The following is a 22373-nucleotide window of genomic DNA, read 5'->3' as shown; positions in this document are numbered from 1 at the left end:
AATTTGGCCCGTGAAAGCTTGGAAATAATGTGTGTCAATAGGGCATTTCATATTTTATGATAAATGTATCTGAAATTTGACAGAAAAAAGTTGATGCCTGCAGACACAGTTATTAACTCAATATTATTTGAAACATTTAGCCTGTGGTTCTCAAAGGTTTTTTTATTTTTAATTTTTAAATTTTTTTATTTCCAACATTGAAATACAGTAGCATAGTAGGCCTAAGTATTCATTAAAAACCTGGCAGAGGTTTTATTTAACAAGTACATTTAATTTTTTGGCCACTGTAACATTAACACTGTGTTTGAATACAGGAAAAATAAAACACTGTACTTTTGTTAAATGATTCTTTGGCATACCACTAGATGACGCCCGCGAACCACTAGTGGAATCACTGTAATAGCTATTCAAAGTTTTTTTTGTTATTAAATACCTTTTCAAATTGAATTCTACAATAGCTGACCTAAAATATGTCACTATGACTTCTGATTACAAAGAAAACGTCCCATCAGTTTTTGAAGGGGCAATTTTACAATTGGGATGTAACGATATGAACATTTCATATCACGGTTATCATAATTATCACGGTGTGGTTGAATCTGCTCAAAAAGTACTCATACACACTAAAATCTTTTGACCTAGTTTTTTTTAAACGTTTATGTGTCCTGTATTCATGCCAGCATTTAACCAGCTTGCAATTAGCACAGTAGCTGATTTTTTAGAAAATGAGCAAACTCACTACATTTTTCAACATGTGGAAATCAATCATGGTTTTACGATAATTCATAATTGAAACGGTAATATTGCAATTTTCAGGAATTTTTACTGTGGTATATCATTATACCACATCCTTACTGTGTTAATAAATGGTATCAATAATAACGGTGCTTAAACTACCGACAGTGTTTTAAATTTGCTACTCTCAAACTGACTGCCAGTTCGCTAATCTAAATGCTAACATGAAAACAAGAGACATTAATGTCTTTCCCCATTAAAAATTGACAAACCCAAATCTAAACTTATATCAACACATTTCTGTCTGAGCGACTAAGATTTTCAATTTTGCACATTTAACCTACGAGCTGTGCTCTCTTAGAACAGGTAATATGAGAGAAATGTGACTTTATGATGTGTTTAAGGGCTGCTGAACTATAATATATTTTATTTGTTAGGAACTTTTTATTTGAATAAATCGTGAAGTGCGACAGTACAAACCATTATTTAAAACAATAAAAGCTTAGTCATCAAAACAAATAAAATACTAAGACTAAAACACTATCAGTGAAGCATAAGAAGCACAAAACATGCAAAACAGTGGCTTTAATACCACAATAATAATCAATCAATCAATGTTTATTTATATAGCCCTAAATCACAAGTGTCTCAAAGGGCTGTACAAGCCACAACGACATCCTCGGTACAGAGCCCACATACGGGCAAGGAAAAGTCACCCCAGTGGGACGTCAATGTGAATGACTATGAGAAACCTTGGAGAGGACCGCATATGTGGGTAACCCCCCCCCCCCCTCTAGGGGAGACCGAAAGCAATGGATGTCGAGTGGGTCTGACATAATATTGTGAAAGTCCAACACATCAGCGAAAGTCCAGTCCATAGTGGGGCCAGCAGGAACCATCCCGAGTGGAGACGGGTCAGCAGCGTAGAGATGTCCCCATCTGATGGACAGGCTAGCGGGTTGGGAGCAGAGTAGAAAAGAAAAGAAAAGAAAAGAAACGGCAGATCAACTGGTCTAAAAAGGGAGTCTATTTAAAGGCTAGAGTAAACAAATGAGTTTTAAGATGAGACTTAAATGCTTCTACTGATAATAATAATGATAACCGTGACTATTTTGGTCACGATAACCATACTTGCCAACCCTCCCGATTTTCCCGGGAGACTCCCGAATCTCAGTGCCCCTCCCAAAAATCTCTGGGGCACCCATTCTCCTGATTTCCACCCGGACAACAATATTGGGGGCGTGCCTTAAAGGCACTGCCTTTATCGTCCTCTACAACCTGACGTCACGCCCGTTTTTTCTCCACACAAACAGCATAATATATATGCGGCTTCTACACACACACAAGCGAATGCAATGCATACTTGATCAACAGCCATACAGGTCACACTGAGGGTGGTCATATAAACAACTTTAACACTGTTACAAATATGCGTCACACTGTGAACCCACACCAAACAAGAATGACAAACACATTTCGGGAGAACATCCGCACCGTAACACAACATAAACACAACAGACCAAATACCCAGAATCCCTTGCAGCACTAACTATTCCGGGACGCTACAATATACACCCCCCGCTACAACCAAACCCCGTCCCCCAACCCCACCCATCTCCCGAATTCGGAAGTCTCAAGGTTGGCAAGTATGACGATAACTGATATGAAATTTTCATACCAGTACATACCTACTGTGTAATAATCAGTCCCTGGAGGATATTTCAGGATTTACGGCAAAGTGCTTCCCCACCTCCCGATACAGAGAGACATTTTATTGGTTACACCAGGGGTGTCAAATGCACGGCCCGCGTGCCGGATCAGGCGCGCAAACAGGTTTTCTTCGGGATGAGTATAAAAGTATAAAAATTTGCCGACATTTTTTAATGAAAGAAACTGCTGTTTTAAATATCGCAATAGCTTATAGATTATATTAATATGTAAAACAAATAAACCACATGATGTTAGAGCACCAGTCGAGAAAAATGAGCACACTACATAAATAACATCCTGTAATTTGATTTTGATATTATTTTTTTATCTCGATAGATTGAAAATGAACACGAACATTATCACATAATTTATTTAGAAAGTATAAATAACGACAAATAAAGATAGAGTACTATTAACCGCAACATGTAAGTGTAAAAAAAAACCCAACAACATTATGATTTGTACATTTTCAGAATGTGCTTGTTCTATTTTTGGGTCGGCGTGGCGAAGTTGGTAGAGTGGCCGTGCCAAAGCCTAGTCACGTCCGTTGTGTCCTTGGGCAAGACACTTCACCCTTGCTCCTGATGGCTGCTGGTTAGCACCTTGCATGGCAGCTCTCGCCATCAGTGTGTGAATGTGTGTGTGAATGGGTGAATGTGGAAATACTGTCAAAAGCGCTTTGAGTACCTTGAAGGTAGAAAAGCGCTATATAAGTATAACCCATGTATTTATTATTATTTTTAAACAAATCAATCAATCATCAATCAATGTTTATTTATATAGCCCTAAATCACAAGTGTCTCAAAGGGCTGTACAAGCCACAACGACATCCTCGGTACAGAGCCCACATACGGGCAAGGAAAACTCACCCCAGTGGGATGTCAATGTGGATGACTATGAGAAACCTTGGAGAGGACCGCATATGTGGGTAACCCCCCCCCCCCCCCCCCTCTAGGGGAGACCGAAAGCAATGGATGTCGAGTGGGTCTGACATAATATTGTGAAAGTCCAACACATCAGCGAAAGTCCAGTCCATGCATGGTGGGGCCAGCAAGAACCATCCCGAGTGGAGACGAGTCAGCAGCGTAGAGATGTCCCCATCTGATGAACAGGCTAGCGGTCCACCCCGGGTTTGGAGCAGAGTAGAAAAGAAAAGAAAAGAAACGGCAGATCAACTGGTCTAAAAAGGGAGTCTATTTAAAGGCTAGAGTATACAAATGAGTTTTAAGATGAGACTTAAATGCTTCTACTGAGGTAGCATCTCTAACTTTTACCAGGAGGGCATTCCATAGTATTGGAGCCCGAATAGAAAACGCTCTATAGCCCGCAGACTTTTTTTGGGCTCTGGGAATCACTAATAAGCCGGAGTTCTTTGAACTCAGATTTCTTGCCGGGACATATGGTACAATACAATCGGCAAGATAGGCAGGAGCTTGACCGTGTAGTATTTTATACGTAAGTAGTAAAACCTTAAAGTCGCATCTTAGGTGCACAGGAAGCCAGTGCAAGTGAGCCAGTATAGGCGTAATATGATCAAACTTTCTTGTTTTTGTCAAAGAAAACAATATGAAGTTATCTTTACTTTTAAGTTATCCTGCCGTGATTTTACCTGTCCAGCCCACCGGGAGTAGATTTTTCTCCATGTGGCCCCCATCTAAAATGAGTTTGACACAGTTGTGTTGCATTTCAGTGCTAATCGGGTAAATTAGATTTGAAAATGTGTGGTGGAATTGGGCAAAGTTTCGAGGCTAGGCATAATTTGCCGGCATTGGTTAAACTAATGAAATCCTCATGACGCAGCCCTTTGTGGGCTTCCGTAAATGCAATGTGGCCAACGACGAAAATAAGTTAGACGCCCCTGTTCTGTGGCTTTATATGTATGAATGAGATGATAATGTAAAATCACTATTCAAGCAAAGCCAATTGACCATTTCCTTTGTTTTGTACCTCACCTTCAGAACATGTGACCGCACGTTTTGGGGATGAAGACTCTCTCAGCTATGCCGCCTTCACTGTCACGGATGACCCGGGTCACAACCTCTCAATCTCTCTCTTCCTGCGCACACGGAGGCCCAACGGCCTCCTGCTGGCCGTGGCCAACAGCAGCAACAGCCAGTACCTGCACGTGTGGCTGGAGGACGGCGTGGTCACGGCTCAGCTCGGTGACTTCGAGAGCCTGAAAGGAGAGAGCGTGGTCAATGACGGGGAAGTCCACTACGTGAACTTCGAGGTGGCGATAGGGCGAATGACTGTGCACGTGGCGGCTGACCTTCAAGCTGAGGCGGGGGTCATTACAGTCGGCGTTCAGGCAGGAGACACTGTCTATGTTGGAGGTCTGCTGGAGAGCGACGCTACAGCAGTGTTCGGTGGATATTTTAAAGGATGCATCCAAGACCTGAGGATAAACGACAGGAGGTTGCAGTTTTTTGGTTTGGATACATCGGTGAGAACATTCCCTCTGCAACATATGGAGAATGTGACTGCTGGCTGCACAGGGGACAATACCTGCAGTGTAAGTGGACAACATTTAACAGTTATATCTACTTCCGGGGTATCCAAACCTTTTACAAGAGTCGCATAAGTTTAATTTCATGCTTTGATGCATTTTGTGCATTAAAAATGCAAAAAAACTACGTAATGTATTGTTAGCTATCCGAATAAAACAATGATATCTTAGCTTAGAAAATCAGTGTAAAATCTCACAATAATAATTATATTGTCGTCAGAATTTTCCCATAGTCGACAATCAGTCATATCCATGGCATTTTTGTAAGATGAATAAATAGAGATGTCCGATAATGGCTTTTTTGCCGATATTCGATATTCCGATATTGTCCAACTCTTAATTACCGATTCCGATATCAACCGATACCGATATATACAGCCGTGGAATTAACACATGTAACATTAAACAATGTAACAAGGTTTTCCAAAGATAAATCAACTTAAGTTATGGAAAAAAATGGCAACATGGCACTGCCATATTTATTATTGAAGTCACAAGGTGCATTATTTTTTTTAAACTTGCCTCAAAACAGCAGCTGGGAATTTGGACCCTGAGAGAGCATGAGGAGGTTGAGGTAGGTGGGGTTGAGGTGTTGGGGGGGAGGGTAGCGGGGGTGTATATTGTAGCGTCCCGGAAGAGTTAGTGCTGCAAGGGGTTCTGGGTATTTGTTCTGTTGTGTTTATGTTGTGTTACGGTGCGGATGTTCTCCCGAAATGTGTTTGTCATTCTTGTTTGGTGTGGGTTCACAGTGTGACGCATATTTGTAACAGTGTTGAAGTTGTTTATACGGACACCCTCAGTGTGACCTGTATGGCTGTTGACCAAGAATGCCATGCATTCACTTGTGTGTGTGAAAAGCCGTAAATATTATGTGATTGGGCCGGCACGCAAAGGCAGTGCCTTTAAGATATTGGCGCTCTGTACTTCTCCCTACGTCCGTGTACCACTCCGTACAGCTGCGTTTTAAAAAGTCATAAATTTTACTTTTTGAAACCGATACCGATAACTTCCAATATTACATTTTAAAGCATTTATCGGCCGACAATATCGGCAGTCCGATATTATCGGACATCTCTATAAATAAACATATGATATGTAGTAGTGTATATACTGACTGGTCACTATGTGTCAGTATTGTTAAATGGATGTGGTCTAGCACTTCCATCCATCCATCCATTTTCTACCGCTTGTCCCTTTCGAGGTGGCGGGAGACTGGACTTCCAGCTGCATACACCCTGGACAGGTTGCTACCTCCTCAGGGCTAACACAGATAGACAGACAACTACCGGTACTTATTCGTGAATATTCCAGATTAATTAAATATATGCATGAATGAAATAGACTATTTATTTGAAGTAAACAAAACAAAGTTCTGATTTGCGACTTTTCCACCTCAAAAAAAGCTGAACCACTGTTTGAGAGGTTCTCTGTTATAGCTCAGCACAAGAAGACATCAAACTTGACGAAATAGAGGAAGTAATATTTGTAACAAAGATTTGTATGTGAACCAGTGGAAGGATCGTTAACTTTACAAAAGGAGGGCTACACCACCGGGGCGAGGTGGTGTGTACCAACGGGCTTCGAGCATGTCCGCAATGTAGAAACATCCTCTTAAGACTATTAGTAAAATATTCTTGTTTGCAGAAATTTTGGTAACACTTTAGTATGGGGAACACATATTCACCATTAATTAGTTGCTTATTAACATGCAAATTAGTAACATACTGGCTCTTAATTATTCATCATTAAGTACTTATTAATGTCTTATTCTGCATGGCCTTATTATACAACCAGTAAGCCATTAACTAAGAGTCTTCCCTCAATAACCTCAGAATTATTGCTTATTAGTAACCCTAACCCTAACAGGTTCCCCTAGTGTCCAAATAACTCTAAAGTAAGTCTTTGTTACTTTAATAAGCAACTAATTAATGGTGAATATTTTCCCAATACTAAAGTGTTACAGAAATGTTATATAATAAGAGATGTGGGAGGCAAAAACACGCCAGCTGTTTTACGTGACGTCAAATGACGAAGCAGCAATCGCTCTCTTGCAAGCAGATATAAAAATGATCGCTTAGTCTCTAAAACTATTTGTTTGCACACAAGAGTATTTTACTAATGTTTGAAGATGACATAATGAATGCAATCGATCTGTCCTCCCAACACACCTGCTGTACGCAGGGGGCCTCAGCGGGTACTTTACTCGGGGGAGTTAATATAACACGATTTGACTGTGAATAGTAGAATCTGAGTTGAATCTGTGAAGCTATGACTATTTGAAGACAGCCCTAAACAATATAGTAGTGTTGTAACGATACCAATAATTTGGTACCGGTACTACAATCATTTCGATACTTTTCTAAATAAAGAGGACCACAAAAAAATGTCATTATTGGCTTTATTATAACAAAAAAATCTTAGGGTACATTAAACATATGTTTACAGTATTATTGCAAGTGTATCCTTAAATAAAATAGTGTACATACTAGACAACTTGTCTTTTAGTTGTAAGTAAACAAACGAAGGCTCCTAATTAGTCTGCTGACGTATGCAGTAACATATTGTGTCATTTATCATTCTATTATTTTGTCAACATTATTAAGGACAAGTGGTAGAAAATGAATTATCAATCTACTTGTTCATTTACTGTTAATATCTGCTTACTTTCTCTTTTAATATGTGCGGTCTACACTTCTGTTAAAATGTACACTGCAAAAAGTTAGTGTTCAAAAACACGAAAAAAAAATAAAAAAATTAGGGGTATTTTATTTGAAATAAGCAAAATTATCTGCCAATAGAACAAGAAAATTTGGCTTGTCAAGACTTTCCAAAACAAGTAAAATTAGCTAACCTCAATAAACCCAAAAATACCTTAAAATAAGTATATTCTCACTAATAACAACTGTACTACTATATGAGTACGTATGTTCTATTGTTTCATTGAAAATAAAACAGCAACTTTTGGCTGTCATCTGTTTTAATTATGAGACACAATTGTGTCAAAGTCATGATTTTTTTTTACATGCTTGAAAAAAAATTATTACTTTAAAAAAGTAGTTTTATACTTGTGAGTGTTGATGACATTCTAGTTTCAAGCATGTTTTACTCAATATAGTATATAATCTCAGCAACAAGCTGTAATATCTTACTGAGATAATATACACGTTTGTAGGACCAAAACCCTTAAAACAAGTAAAACACTCTAACATAAAATCTGCTTAGTGAGAAGAATTATCTTATCAGACAGAAAATAAGGAAATATCACCCTTATTTGAGATATTTCATCTTACTTAGATTTCAGTTTTTGCAGTGTAATAATCACTTATTCTTCTGTTGTTTGATACTTTATATTAGACTAATATAAAGTATCAAAAAAGTATCAAAACTAATAATTAGTTTTGGATGATACCACAAATTTGGGTATCAATCCGATACCAAGTAGTTACAGGATCATACATTGGTCATATTCAAAGTCCTCATGTGTCCAAGGACGTATTTCCTGAGTTTAGAAACATAATATGCATTTAAAAAAAACGAAAGAAGATGTTGTGATGCCAAAAAAATAGCGACATAATCATAATAGTATCGACTAGATACATGTCTGTACTTGATATCATAACAGTGGATGTCAGGTGTAGATCCACCAATGGTGTTTGTTTACATGTGTATGCCGATGAGCTACGGTGTGTAGTGAAGCATGTTTAGCTAGTCCTTGTCCTGCAGGGATGATACTTGTAAGAAACTTACTTTATTTGTCGCCATGGAGACCAGGATTAGTGATTTAGAAGTAGCTAAAACACTGCTGACAGCGGATGGACGTTAGCCACTAGCTCGCTAGCCATGTCTTAAAGCACCTCTTCCTGAGGGCGTTTCAGTGTTGTAACTTCATTTTTATCTTTAGTTTTTAAGCCAAAATGATCCGTTCTCTCTTTTCTGTCCACACACTGTGTCTGCTTGTAAGTACTCCGTGATTGTGTGAGACCAAACGCGCTCGTCTGCTCGTAAAACCAGCAATGTCACGACGTAACTTCCTCGCGGGCGCGGGGGAGTTCGGGACCGGTACGTTTCAGAGACGGTATCGTACCGAAAATTATTCATTAGTATCGTGGTACTATACCATTACCGGTATACCGTACAACTAGAGATGTCCGATAATATCGGCAGTCTGATATTATCGGCCGATAAATGCTTTAAAATGTAATATCGGAAATGATCGGTATCTGTTTCAAAAAGTAAAATGTATGACTTTTTAAAACACTGCTGTGTACACGGACGTAGGGAGAAGTACAGAGCACTAATAAACCTTAAAGGCACTGCTTTTGCGTGCCGGTCCAATCACATAATATATACGGCTTTTCACACGCACAAGTGAATGCAAGCATACTTGGTCAACAGCCATACAGGTCACACTGAGGGTGGCCGTATAAACAACTTTAACACTGTTACAAATATGCGCCACACTGTGAACCCACACCAAACAAGAATGACAAACACATTTTGGGAGAACATCCGCACTGTAACACAACATAAACACATCAGAACAAATACCCAGAACCCTAAAGTGTTTACAAAGTACAAAGAAGAAGAACCATGATAAACATTCTGAATTGATTTCATCCGTCCATTCTTTCATCCTCAAAATAATCTTACTTATCTCATCATATGAAATATGACTTATTTATTTATTTTTATTGTGATTACTTATGGAGTATATTGTGAATAAATTGAGAACAGGAAGTGAACAAAAGTTTTAGCAACTGTTATGTAAAAGAAAAGGGGTAGGATTAAATAAGCTCTGCTTCTTCCTACTCCTTTTCGAACATGTTGAAAAGAGGAACTGGAAATTGTGATGTATCATGTTGTATGCTTGCATGTTCGAAATAAACTCAAACTCACACTCAAACCCTTGCAGCACTAACCCTTCCGGGATGCTACAATATCCACCCCCTCTACCCCTACCTCCCCCCACCTCAACCCCGCCCCCCCCAAACCCCTCATGCTCTCTCAGGGAGAGCATGTCCCAAATTCCAAGCTGCTGTTTTGAGGCATGTTAAAAAAAATAATGCACTTTGTGACTTCAATAATAAATATGGCAGTGCCATGTTGGCATTTTTTTCCATAACTTGAGTTGATTTATTTTGGAAAACATTGTTACATCGTTTAATGCATCCAGCGGGGCATCACAACAAAATTAGGCATAATAATGTGTTAATTCCACGACTGTATATATCGGTATCGGTTGATATCGGAATTGGTAATTAAGAGTTGGACAATATCGGAATATCGGATATCGGCAAAAAAGCCAATATCGGACATCTCTACGTACAACTCTACAATATAGTATCTCATTAATATCTAATTAAATTTTGTAATATGCCGCGAGTCAATAAACAAAAGCCGCGGACTGCATATGGCCCCCAGGCCATATTTTGGACACCCCTGATGTAGTTACTCATAATGAATACAGGATCAAAATAACTTGACATTAAGCTACTTTTATTAATGTCTCGTCTTCAGATGAACCATTGTTTAAACGGAGGGATGTGTTACTCCCTGTGGGACGACTTCAACTGCACCTGCCCACCCAGCACAGCAGGGCGGCGCTGTGAAGAGGTCAGGTGGTGCGACTTGTCTCCATGCCCGACATTGGCTGAGTGCAAGATGCTGAACCAAGGATATGAATGTGAGACAAAACACTATTTACACTTAAATGTGATTTAGCTTGATGCAATATAAAACATCATGTAGTCAAAAGATACCTGTCAACCCTGGAATTTGAAAAGAACATTTTCTGGAAAAAAAAAGGGAACATTTGAAAAATTCAGGTATTCAGATCTGATTGTGCAACCGTGTAATTTCACCTGCCTGCTTTTATTTTGAAGGCCTGACTTTACCAGCAACAGTAGTGGTCCTCAACCCGTGACACATTTGCTGCCAAGCACAGAAACATTTAATCATTTATAAACAACCACATTTTTCCAAATAAACATTTGCCTGTTCCCAGTAGACACACACACATAACTTGTCCGTAGATGTATAAGAAAACTTCTGACAGGAAGTCCATTCATCCATCCATCCATCCATCCATTTTCTACCGCTTGTTCCTTTTGGGGTCGCCATGTGTTATATATTTGTTACATGGGACAATGCACATTAGCCTCTTAAGGCCCAAGCTGTTTGTTTACATGCTTTTCTTAATTTCTCTTTGCTATTTGGGCTTTTGGACCCTAATTAGAATAAAAACTAAGAATCATCTTTTTATATGATGTACTTAGTCCATAAGTAACAAACGTGTTCTTCATGTTTAGTGACATGCTAATTCTTATTTTTACACTTTTTTTCTCCAAATTCCATTGTATGTTATACTCTTCTGACACCACCAGATAGCAGTATAAGTGTCCATATGTCGGCATAAGACCCCAATTCAGTAGTGTACAAAATTTTGGAAATAAGAGCTAAAAGGTGCTGTCCACGCATGTGGCCAACTAAGCCTTTAGAGGTTGATCATATAAAATGTAAATGTGCCAAATTGTAGCTGTAGGAGCCACAAATGTGTCGATAAGGTCACGCAGTGTGTTTGTGGGTGTGTCTTTGCAGAACGGTAGTATGTGTCACATGACATTAGAGGCGGGCACTATAAAAAGGGGTATTTTTGCTTGAATTTGGGGTGACGAGAGGAAAAAGTTGAGCTGAATAATCATAATTTTTGGTGACCCCTGTTAGACGCTATATTGCACACGCTGTTAAATGCTATATTGCACAAGCTATTTGACGCTATATTGCACACGCTGTTAGATGTTACACTGCACACGCTGTTAGACGCTATATTGCACAAGCTATTTGACGCTATATTGCACACCCTGTTAGATGTTACACTGCACACGCTGTTAGACGCTATATTGCACAAGCTATTTGACGCTATATTGCACACACTGTTAGATGTTACACTGCACACGCTGTTAGACGCTATATTGCACACGCTGTATTGCACACGCTGCTAGACGCTACATTGCACACTCTATTAGACGCTATATTGCACATACTGTTAGATGTTACACTGCACACGCTGTTAGACGCTATATTGCACACGCTGTATTGCACACGCTGTTAGACGCTACATTGCACACTCTATTAGACGCTATATTGCACATACTGTTAGACACTATATTGCACACGCTGTTAGATGCTATATTGCACACGCTATTGGATGCTATTTTGCACACACTATTGGACGCTATTTTGCACACGCTATTGGACGCTATATTACACACACTATTGGACGCTATTTTGCACACGCTATTGGATGCTATTTTGCACACACTGTTGGACGCTATTTTGCACACGCTATTGGACGCTATATTACACACACTATTGGACGCTATTTTGCACACGCTATTGGACGGTCTATTGCACACGCTGTTCCACGCTATATTGCACACGCTATTAGACGCTATTGTGGCTCCGAAATGACAACACAGGCATGGCTTCTTAAAGACGGGCGCTTTACTTGGGTTTATGCCGTGAAAACTACAGGACAGGACATGAAATACAATGCTTTAGACATAGTTCAGTCACAGGCAAATTAAGTGCTAAACAAAATAGCTACCTCGTGGCCGCCTGCCACTTCGGAGGTTCTTGGGCAGCAAATATATCAGTCTTGTGCATACTAAATGAGCGTACAATAATTAAACCAATGTACTTTACAAATATACAGAATAATTTGACACAATATGACAAAATACCTTGTGCAGCTAGCTAAATGTTCTTGCCGCTGCGGATGGCTCGCTCAAAGTCTTTTGCATGTCTGGGCGAATGCAGGTCTCGCAACATCTAATACTAAACCAAAACCTCCCGAGAATAGCGGTGTAACAAAAGGAATTAAATTACCCTTTTATAGCAAACAAAATTTGTCTTATTTATAAAAAATGTAACATAAATTCACAACCATAATAATTTTCAACAAAAAATATTAACCCTTAAAACAAAAATATTAAGTGTAAGTTTCAACGACACTTACAGTTACTGTATATTGCACATGCTATTGGACGCTATATTGCACACGCTATTGTACGCTGTACTGCACATGCTGTTGGAGTAGCCAACGGCTAATTCTCATCTGCAGTCCCCGGCAGGTTGATTTAGTTGGTAGTAGGGCTGCAACTAACAACTAATTTGATAATCGATTAATCTGTCGATTATTACTTCGATTAATCGATTAATAATCAGATACAAGAGACAAACTACATTTCTATCCTTTCCAGTATTTTATTTAAAAAAACAGCATACAGGCACCATACTTATTTTGATTATTGTTTCTCAGCTGTTTGTAAATGTTGCAGTTTATAGATAAAGGTTTCTAAAAAATAAAAAGAAAAAAGAAAAAGTAGCCTCTGCGTATGCGCACAGCATAGATCCAACGAATCGATGACTAAATTAATCGCCAACTATGTTTATAATCGATTTTAATCGATTAGTTGTTGCAGCCCTAGTTGATAGTATATAGTATAGACCAGGGGTCACCAACCTTTTTGAAACCAAGGGCTACTTCTTGGGTACTGATTAATGCGAAGAGCTACCAGTTAGATACACACTTAAATAAATTGCCAGAAGTAGCCAATTTGCTCAATTTACCTTTAACTCTGTTATTATTAATAATTAATGATATTTATGTTTGTGGAAACACTGATCATCTTAATGATTTCTCACAATAAATATATATAGAAACAGATAAATATCAATATGCAACACTTTATTTTTATATTTTCTCTAAGTGCACATTTTTCAAATTGAACATTTTCAAATGATCACTTCTAAGACAGTCTTGTGAAATCACAATATCCCATTTTAACTAGCTAGCCACTAACATTTTTTAACAAATCATGAATTACTTTGCACCATGTTTGTACAAATAATAACTCATGTAAAATACAAAAGTAAACTCTCACATTTTTAAATCATGTCACACTTTGAACTGGACACCAAATCTGTTATCTGTTTCTTTGTCAGTTAGTGGGAAGCCTGGCATTGCATGCTGTTAACTAGTGTGTTGTACTCTGGTGTGTAACTTGACACTGCAACTCTGAGTGAGTCTTGCAGATGTGCATCAGTGAGGCGTGTTCTGTGTTTGTTCTTGATGAAGTTCATGTCAGAAAAGGCTGATTCACAAAGATAAGATTTTTACTCATTGTTTGCGGAACCTTCTTAATCTTTTGGACATATTTTCACAGCAATCTGGCCTTAAGCTTAATTATGATAAATGTAAAATGTTAAGGATCGGAAATCTAAAGGGAACGTCCTTTCGAATGGAATGCAAAGTGCCTGTTTTGTGGACAGATGGACCAGTTAACATACTTGGTGTTGTTGTCCCAGAAAATCTGGAAGATCTAGGCCAGGAGTCGGCAACCTTTACCACTCAAAGAGCCAATTTGGCAAGTTACACAAATTAAAGAAAGTAATGGGAGCCACAAAAAAAAATGTAAAATGAAAAACACTGCATACAAAGCTTAAATGCTTTGTGCTATGTTAACCAGGGGTCTCCGACACACGCACCGGCACGCACTTTAATGCGGATATTTGATGTTAGTGCAGCCCGCGAGTTTTGAACTAATGGTGCTTGATAGCATCATACTTGCCAACCCTCTCACTTTTCCCGGGAGACTCCCGAATATCAGAGCGTGATGACACTGCATTTGGCGCCCTCTACAGTCTGCCCTAACAGTGTACCTGCTCGACCACACGTAGAATGCAATTTCAGCTTGCTCACGTAAGTGACAGCAAGGCGTACTAACTCAGCAGCCACACATCTTACACTGACGGTACCAATACCCAGAATCCCATGCAGCCCTAACTCTTCCGCTCAACCAACGCACGGAGAGGGGGGGGGGGGGGGGGGTTGATGTGTGGGGGGATTTGGTGGTAGCGGGGGTGTATAATGTAGACCGGAAGAGTTAGGGCTGCATGGGATTCTGGGTAATGGTTGTGTTGTGTTTATGTTGTGTTACGGTGGGATGTTCTCCAGAAATGTGTTTTTCATTCTTTTTTGGTGTGAGTTCACAGTGTGGCGCATATTTGTAACGTAACAATGTTAAAGTTGTTTGATACGGCTACCGTCAGTGTAAGCTGTGTGGCTGATGAGTAAGTATGCTTTGCTGTCTCCCGTGTGTGCAAGTAATAACAACATGCAACATGTGGCTGGACTGGCACACTGTATGTAAATGCTATAGAGGACAATTACTGCAGTGCAATTAGGGCACGCCCTTTATTTAGTAATTAGAGTGTAAATAGGATTATTTTTTCCCTGGGTGTAATTTATGAGAGACACTGACATCCATAAATCTCCTGGGAAAATCGGGGGGGTCGGCATGTATGTAGCTGAGCCGCATCAGAGTGGTCAAGGAGCCGCATGCGGCTCCGGAGCCGCGGGTTGCCGACCCCTGATCTAGGCTCAGTAAATTATGATAATCGACTAAGAAAGCTGGACAAAATTATGCAATTATGGAAAGGGAAATCCCTAACCTTGTATGGTAAAATGTTTATTGCCAACTCATTAATTATTCCTCAATTTATTTATTTGTTTTTGTCATTACCAGCTCCATCACAAAACTTTTTTAAGATTTATGTCTGGAACGGCCAACCAGAAAAGATTAAAAGAAAGGTTTTGTACAAAGAGTATGAATATGGGGACCTGAAACTTCTCAACCTTGAAGCTATGTGTCTGTCTTTAAAAGCATCAATTGTTCCAAAGATGTATTTAAACATTGAGTGGTACACAAATGTCCTGTTGGACAAAAAACATGTACTGTATCAAAAGAAATTGTATCCTTTTTTACAAGTGATCCCCTCCCAGAGAGTCTGCTGGGAAACATAAAGGAAACAATCCACTCATAGTGGTGTTTTCAATTTTATGTGCCAGAAAAAAGAGACGATATTTTGCAGCAGTTAATATGGATGAACTCTAATATTGTAATAGATGGAAAGCCTTTCTTTTGGAAAAATATGTTTGAAAGAAGAATCATTTTTGTCAATGATATTATCAATGAGAATGGTAAAATGATGAAGTATGATGAATTTAGAGCTATGTATGGTGATGCTTGCACAAGCTTTTCATTTTATCAACTAACTGGAGTAATTGGGAAAAGATGGAAACAAATAATTAATTATGGAACTACTAAATTATTAGTTTGTAAACCTCTAATAAGAAATTCTAGTTGGCAAAAAGGAACTAAAATAAATAGAAAAATATATAATTTTTATTTAATAAAGAAATCTTTGAAGGCTGCCTCATACAACACAAATGGAAAATGGGAGGACTTTTTTGACTGCCCGTTGCCATGGGATGCCATATTCAAACTAATCTATAAAACCACTATCGATGTGCAAAATCGTTATTTTCAAATTAAAATTATTTATAACTTCTTACCCACAGGGAAAATGTTAAAATTATGGAATATGACAGAGTCAGATGATTGCCGATTTTGTTGTCAGGAGCCTGAATCCACCCTGCATTTGTTTTGGTATTGTCATATTGTGTCTTTGTTTTGGGTGGAAGTTGAAAAAATGTGTTTAAGGATTGGTTTGTTTATGAAGCTTAATGTGGTTTCTGTTATTTTAGGAGAGTTCATTGACAATCATGATTTAGTTAATTTAATTATAGTACTCGGTAAAATGTTTATTTTTAAGGCCAAAAACAGATATTCACTTAGTATTACTTTCTTTAAAACATTTATTCAGTATTTTCTAACTTTAGAAAGTTACATGGTTGAAAACGATAATGATGCCAAAAAACATTTTAAAAAAGATGAGAAGTCCTCAAAGGCTTATTTTGAAAGTATAATTATGTTTATAGATTATATGATATCTGTTGTTGTGTTCCCTAATTTGAGTGACCTGGACATAATCTGGACTGTACATAAATGCTTATTTTGAAAATGTAATTTTGTTTATAAATTATATGCAATCTGTTGTGTTCCTTAATTTTTTTCTGTGTACATGAATGAAGGTGTGTGTTGCTGAGTCCGACTTGGACATTATCTGGACTGGGCCTGGTTTAAAAAACCCTTTAAACAAATCTAATTTCATTGACAACCTGGTCTGTTGAAGATAAGGCCCTTTTTTTTAAAAATAAAATAAAATAAGATAAATAAATAAAAAACATTTTCTTGGATAAAAAAGAAAGTAAAACAATATAAAAATAATTACATAAAAAATAGTAATTAATGAAAATGTTAGTGGACCAGCAGCCTATACAATCATGTGTGCTTCAGGGACTGTGTCCCTTGCAGATGTGTTGTCTATGTTGTGGGAACCAGAATATTGGTAGCAGAAAGAAATAACTCCTTTTGTGTGAGTGGGTGTGGATGAGTGTGCATGGGGGAGGTTGTTTGGGTTGATGCACTGATTGAAAGTGTATCTTGTGTTTTTTCTATGTAGATTTAATTTAAAAAAAAATAAAACATTTTTTATTTATTTATTTATTTTTAGAACAGGCCCGCGGGTGACTCATCTGGTCCTTACGGGCGACCTGGTGCCCGTGGGCACCGCGTTGGTGACCCCTGGTATAGACCCATCCATCCATCCATTTTCTACCGCTTGTCCCTTTTGGGGTCGCCATTAATGTATAATATATATATATATATAAGATATAGTATTTACCATCAACCTCATCGCAAAGAAACAAGCTTAACTGCCCAGGGTTCCCACTAATTCAGCCTTATTTGTGAGTTGTATTTTTCATGCACTTATTTTTGCTGTATTTTTCTGCCACACACCGAAGGCCGGTCCGTGAAAATAATGTCTACATTAAACAGGTCCCTGGTGCAAAAAAGGTTGGGGACCCCTGGAAAGGATGTGTTAACCCAACATTGTCAAGCACACCAGAGGCTGTGCGGATTTCTTTTTAATGAGGGTTAAAATACATTAAAGTACCAATGGAGTGGAAAAACAAGCTTCCTCTATATTGAAGCTATTATCATATATATTTGATTTATGACACCAAAAGACTTCTAAAGTTTGCAAATAAATAGATATGATCAAAATAGTAAGGCTGAAACGACGCGTCGACGTAGTCGACGTCATCGGTTATGTAAATACGTCGACGCCGTTTTTGTGCGTCGACGCGTCGCATAATTACGTCACACTACCGTCATGGCGGAGCGCAAAGCAGACTGTGCGAGCGAGGGGAAAAACGCACGCCAAAAGTCGTCAAAAGTGTGGGAGTATTTCAATACACAGCCTAATAATGTTGTTGTATGCACAGTGTCGAGCGTAAATGGCCTATCATAGCAGCACAACGGCTATGAACGAACATTTGAAAAGAAAACCATCAACCATCAACTAGTCAATCGTCCGCGTTAGCATACGTTGTCATCATTACACAAAAACATGAATGTGTCATTTGTATCTGCTAGGGGTATAACGTTATGTGTTTTGTATTGAACCGTTTCGGTACGGGGCTTTCGGTTCGGTACGGGGGTGTACCGAACGAGTTTCTAAGCTAAAGCTAACTTTAGCTGCTAAAGTCTTAACAAGTTGCTTTGCTCCTTCTGCGGCTGCCTCTGTCTCAGCACGCAGCATCGTCCCACCCATACAACCATCTGATTGGTACACACGCAGCATTGTCCCACCCATACAACCATCTGATTGGTACACACGCAGCATTGTCCCACCCACACAACCATCTGATTGGTACACACGCAGCATTGTCCCACCCACACAACCATCTGATTGGTACACACGAAGCATTATCAGCCAATCAGCAGTGCGTATTCAGAGCGCATGTAGTCAGCGCTTCAGCGTGGAGCAGATAGGTGTTTAGCAGGTGAGCATCAGGCAGCGGACTCTCCCCAAATGATAATAAACACCTCCCAGTCAACTACTAGTAACATCCCTATGAGCCCGTTGACCTACTAGAAACTTAAACTGCAGCTCAGCTCACTCGCAGTCCTGGCTTGAGGTGAAGGCTAATTACCTCTCAGTTCCAGCCACATCGACCCCTTCTGAGCGCCTATTTTCAGCCGCTGGGAATATTGTAAACAAGAAAAGAAGCAAAGCAAGTAGACATGCTAACCTTTCTTCATTACAACTGTTAGTCACTCACTGGAATGAGTAGAATTGGTTATTGTGTACTGTGTTGGACTGGATGTTTATTTTGCACATTTTAAAAGCAATACTTAATGTTTACAGTGCTCCAGAATATTTAGATTGGCACTTTTTTGTATTGATGTTTATCTTTATTTTTGCACATTTTAGCAAATAAGCAATACTTTCACTTTTGTTGAAATGTTTACACTGTTGTTACAGAATATTTCGTTTTGCACTTTTTTGTATTGGATGTTTATCTTTATTTTTGCACATTTTAAAGCAAAATAAGCAATACTTTTACTTTTGAAATGCTTAAGATTTGCACTGGATGTTTACTTTTATATTTGCACATTAAAAAGCAAATAAGCTACTTTTAATTTTGTTAAATGTTAAAAGTTTTAAATGTTTACATTGTTACAGAATATTTTGTCATGTTGTTGTCAATGTTGACTGAGTGGCCATACTTTTTTTTGTTGTAAATAAAAGCCATGCCTTTTGAAAAAACTGGCCTACTTTTATTTTTTCATCTTCATTTTAAATAAAATAAAATAAAACATAATCGGTAAAAGGAAAAATAATCTATAGATGAATCGAAAAAATAATCTATAGATTAACCGATTAATCGAAAAAATAATCTATAGATTAATCGATAGAAAAATAATCGTTAGCTGCAGCCTTACAAAATAGTATCAAACTCACAAAGATTCCCGAGCCATTTTGAGAGACAATGAGCAAACCAGCCACGCAAACCGTGACGTAGCGTTCGGAACCACAGATCCCTTCCCCATTAACAACAATGCTAATCAAGCAGACTTTGTGAGAGCCAACAACGATTACTTTGGGAAAAATCATAATCCAGATCCTGAGCCCGAACGCAAAGAAGATGAACAATACGTTTTAGAAGCCGACTGTTACCCAGCGGATACAGCTTTATTGAAACACTAGCATCCGCAGCATTGCTAGGTGCTAGGTGGACTACTGCAATGCACTTTATGCTGGAATTAGCCAAAAAGCTCTCTCCCGGTTGCAGTTAGTCCAGAACGCGGCAGCACGACTTTTAACAGGGGCCAGGAAACGTGAGCATATAACCCCAATTCTTCAGAGTTTGCACTGGCTCCCTGTTCATTTTAGAATTTATTTTAAATCCTTGCTGTTTGTTTTTAAAGCTTTACATGGACTGGCACCTCAGTATATCTCGGACCTCATCCAAATTTACACACCTGCGCGCGCTCTGAGGTCCGAGAGCCAGCTCCAGCTCGTGGTGCCCAGGACGAGACTTAAATCCAGGGGAGACAGGGCCTTCTCTGTGGTCGGCCCTAAACTCTGGAACACTCTGCCCCTCCATGTTCAAACTGCTCCCACAGTGGAGTGTTTTAAGTCTCGTCTTAAGACCCACTTTTATGCTTTGGCTTTTAACACTACGTGAGTTGTGTGGTCTTCTGTCCTCTGTTGTCCTGTGTGGTTAGGGTTAGGGTTATAAATTTTGATGTCTATTTTACTGTTTTAATTGGTTTTACCCTTTAAAATAGTTTTTAATCATATTTATTTTTTATGTTGTCTCTGTATTGGTTTTCTATTCATTTATTCTTTGTTTTTATTCAGTCATTGGTGTAGCATAATATTGTTTTTAATATTGTTTTTAACATGGCTGTGCAGCACTTTGGAAACATTCTTGTTGTGTAAATGTGCTATATAAATAAAGTGGATTGGATTGGATTGGATAAACATACAAACTAACCATAATAAAACAAACACTGTAATATTACCACTCTCGCTGGGATGCCGACCAATGGTACACTCACATAATCCTTTTTAGATGAAGATTAAATCACAAAGGGTTAAAATTAAGTTCCCACAGAAAACATCTTTTGGGGTCTTTTTCGCCATCTTGCGGGGATGTCAAAATCGACCAGCTTGTCGGTCCATGGCCACATTTGTCTACTGCCAGGTGAAAGATGCATGAATTATAATCTGTCAACAACAGCAGCGTAAACTAGCATTAGCTCACTGCTATCAATGCGCCAATAAAATAGTCTGTCTGCATTGGCGCTTATAATAACAATATCACTCATATTTGGCAAATTTTCAGGTCACGACATGTAAATGCAGTATTATTGGCGGTTTCTGGATGTTTTAAGAGAGAGTATAAAGAGCGCAACATACAACTGTTGACTCAATTGTTGGCTATTTATTTAGGATTTAGAATGCATAAATAAAGCCAAGCATAAGTGTTCTTGTCTTACATAAAGATTGTAATTGATAAATTCTACATCTCTTTCCAATGTTTGCGTATTTCCAGTATGACTGATCTGACAACATGGTCATAGTGCAGAAGCGTTACTGTTAAGCTCCGAAAATAGCCGAAGGGTTTCAGAGCGGAATATTCAAAATGACTGACTTAATTTGTGGCATTTTGTGATGTTTGGACGGTGTTTTCACATACTTTGCGGATTTTAAATACAATTGGATACGGTTTAATGGATACAATGAAACACAAATAAGCGTATAAAGTCAATTAGTTTTTCCACTCTACTGGTACTTTAAACTATAAAAAGGGATGATGCTGGGGAAAAATGGTTGAAATACGGGAGTTTTCAGGGTAAACATGTGCCCTGACAGGCATGGATTAGAACCACCTATCCATGTGACGCAATCTAGTTCCACACCACTGCAAACTACACCCCTAATATTAATATTATTGTTAAAGTATCATCAGGAGCGGATTGGGATCAAAATGTGGTTCTGGACATTTTATTCCAGACTGGCCCACTGCATCCTGAGAAAACTCAGATTTTTTCCTGAACTGAATTTATATTGACATATGTTTTGGAGTAAAACAAAAAGGCCCACCAAGAAATCGGCAACTGGGAAAACTCCTGGTACTCCCGATGGCCAATCCGCTCGTACTTGTTTGACATTATCCCAGCCTCTACCAACTCAAGTTTAGCAAGAGTCTGGATACACCCTCTACCGACCCCCACTCAGACCACAAATATAAAAAAAACTGGACTGTGGAAGCACCTTGAGAGACCTAACAAAAACACCAGGAGAACATGCATAGGCTACAAAGTAAGGTCTGAGTCGAGATCTCTCCTGGCTGTGAGACAGACATGCTTGGATTAAAATATACTTGTGATATACACTACATCAGAGTACAATTTATTAACAGTACGTTACCCAACCTTTGACCTCGTTTCTGAGATGTTATCACAGTGTCGTCATGTAACACACTTAGTGGACTCAATCCAACCACACAGTCACTGTGCTCCCTAAAGTAGCTTGAACCCACTTTATCCTTTTTTTGAAGAAGAGGATTATTGATCACTTGTACTTTAAACCAACC

General features: G+C 38.7%; 1 protein-coding gene across 2 annotated transcripts in view; it reads left to right on the top strand.

Annotated features, from left to right (window-relative positions):
• The window catches only part of crb1 (crumbs cell polarity complex component 1), a 98224-nt gene that overhangs the window by 36202 nt on the left and 39649 nt on the right, over window positions 1-22373 (top strand). For both annotated transcript variants that reach the window (XM_062028416.1, XM_062028417.1), the window contains 2 exons: window positions 4404-4957; window positions 10469-10634. In XM_062028416.1, coding sequence (XP_061884400.1) covers window positions 4404-4957; window positions 10469-10634 — 720 coding nt within the window. The remainder of the gene's footprint in view (window positions 1-4403; window positions 4958-10468; window positions 10635-22373) is intronic.

This window comes from Entelurus aequoreus, linkage group LG19 (assembly GCF_033978785.1).
Source record: "Entelurus aequoreus isolate RoL-2023_Sb linkage group LG19, RoL_Eaeq_v1.1, whole genome shotgun sequence".
In the NCBI taxonomy this organism is placed as follows: domain Eukaryota; kingdom Metazoa; phylum Chordata; class Actinopteri; order Syngnathiformes; family Syngnathidae; genus Entelurus; species Entelurus aequoreus.
This window is presented reverse-complemented; position numbering and strand designations above follow the sequence as displayed.